Here is a 1,660-nt window from a genome sequence, read left to right as displayed (position 1 = left end):
CCTTGTGCGAATGGATTCTCGCATATGTGACAGTGTGTGGCGCTACGGTATGCCCCCCCACTGTTCCTTTGACAAATTTTCCATAGGGACATTAGTGGATAATTTTTCTTTTACGTGTTGTGATAACACTTTGAGTTGGTCGGCGAACCACGCGACGCAATCCGTGTCGCGGCGGAAACGGTACGTTGACTGCGAGTTGTCGTACGAGCAATGCACGTAGTATGCAATACTAAATACCTCATGATGCTGGTATGCTTTGGTATCGGTATCAGTCTTTTTCAAGATGCATTCAAGGTCCGCGTACACTACAAACGGCACACGTTCCTTCCTGCTGTGGTTGTTGAAGCTGAGCCACTTGTCCTCCTCGCTGGGTAATACGATCGCGCAGTTATTTATCTGTTGACAGTCCACGCTGTGGGCTTCCAACTTTCCATTTGAATGGAAATAATGCAAACATCTGGAAAGAAAAAACATTTTTATATTTTTTCAAATAAAACAATTTTTCATAAATTTTATTGATACTCACCGATCGCAAATGTATTTTTTCCCATGGGCACCACTCAATTGTGAACTGACGAGGCGGGATAAGTTTTTTATCCAGACGAAGTGGCCCACTTCAGCACCCCTCTGATCTTGTAGGTATAAAAGGTTTACGTGCTTCTCCTTCTTCTCGTCAGCAACTCGTAGCGGTACGATTGTGTGTTCACAATTATTCTTTTCATCGACGCTGTATACGTTGATGGAAATACTGTTCAATTGTTCAAATTTTTTCACTTGGTTGAGTGTCATTGGAAAGCTAATGTCTCGCAGGTTTAGCACGTCGCTGTAATGCGGATACGACGATTTACGATTCACGTGTATTTCAGCCGGATGCAGAGCAGCGACCACCGACCACGCGAAACACGCATTGTCCTTTGATTGTACGTTGATCACTGCTTTCTTTCGTTTTACCACTTCTGGCATGTCTATATGGCATCCCGCGCGCATAGGATTGCACTTGTTAACATTAATGGTTACGTTGTGTATACGCGACAGCGCCCACCCGCTATCACGCTCCTGGAATTCTTCGAGTTCGGTTAGAATCGGACCGATTACGCGTGACTCGTACCACTGTTGTAGGTCCGTTGTACGGAACAGTTCAAAGTTTTTTGTATTTATGCTTTTATTTGCACGTTTGTCGCCCGCCACAAACTCCCCGTTGAACGCGGTATTCACCTTTACACAATTATAGCGTTCGATAGCGTCTCGCACGTGCTTGACCACTACATCGCGAGCGTCCTCGAGAAATTTGCGCGGCTCGATGTACTCCACGTTAATCACCGCACCGGTAAGCACGCGACTGTCAAACGCGGTGTCGATCTCACGCCACGTCAGTTGCGCGCTCGAAGAAGGTCCGGCACCACCACCGAAATGTACGAATCGTCTTTCAACTCGGCACTTGACACACTCGAGTCGCGCGATTCGAGCCACCAGCGATTGTCTGTTGCCAATGGACAACCTTGGACGCTTGATACGGCTCTGTTCCTCTAGCTCCGCGATGCACTCGTCGCATTGCTGCAGCCACCCCAAATAATCACCCAATGTGGCGATCCTGTCGGCTCGCTCCGCCAGATCTTGGTCTCGTCGCTCCATGTTGTCGCGCTAGCGTCTTTTCACGTTA

General features: G+C 47.8%; 2 protein-coding genes across 2 annotated transcripts; both read right to left on the bottom strand.

Annotated features, from left to right (window-relative positions):
• Nucleotides 1–42: 42 nt before the first annotated feature.
• LOC105558070 lies at nucleotides 43–476 on the bottom strand. The gene has a single exon (XM_012005579.1). The coding sequence runs from the start codon at nucleotides 472–474 to the stop codon at nucleotides 43–45; it is 432 nt and encodes a 143-aa protein (XP_011860969.1). The 5' UTR covers nucleotides 475–476.
• A 23-nt stretch (nucleotides 477–499) lies between these two features.
• On the bottom strand, nucleotides 500–1,608 carry LOC105558064. Its single transcript, XM_012005566.1, has one exon. It carries the CDS (start codon nucleotides 985–987, stop codon nucleotides 523–525), a length of 465 nt encoding a protein of 154 aa, XP_011860956.1. The 5' UTR covers nucleotides 988–1,608; the 3' UTR covers nucleotides 500–522.
• Nucleotides 1,609–1,660: the final 52 nt, after the last annotated feature.

This window comes from Vollenhovia emeryi, unplaced genomic scaffold (genome assembly GCF_000949405.1).
Source record: "Vollenhovia emeryi isolate VEMERY1.0 unplaced genomic scaffold, V.emery_V1.0 DF947517.1, whole genome shotgun sequence".
NCBI classification, from domain to species: domain Eukaryota; kingdom Metazoa; phylum Arthropoda; class Insecta; order Hymenoptera; family Formicidae; genus Vollenhovia; species Vollenhovia emeryi.
The sequence above is the reverse complement of the archived record's forward strand: the minus strand, read 5'-3'. Positions and strand labels throughout refer to the sequence as shown.

Excerpts from the sequence above, each read along its gene's own strand:
- LOC105558070 (XM_012005579.1), bottom strand. The coding sequence starts at position 474 with ATGTTTTTTCTTTCCAGATGTTTGCATTATTTCCATTCAAATGGAAAG.
- LOC105558064 (XM_012005566.1), bottom strand. The coding sequence starts at position 987 with ATGCGCGCGGGATGCCATATAGACATGCCAGAAGTGGTAAAACGAAAG.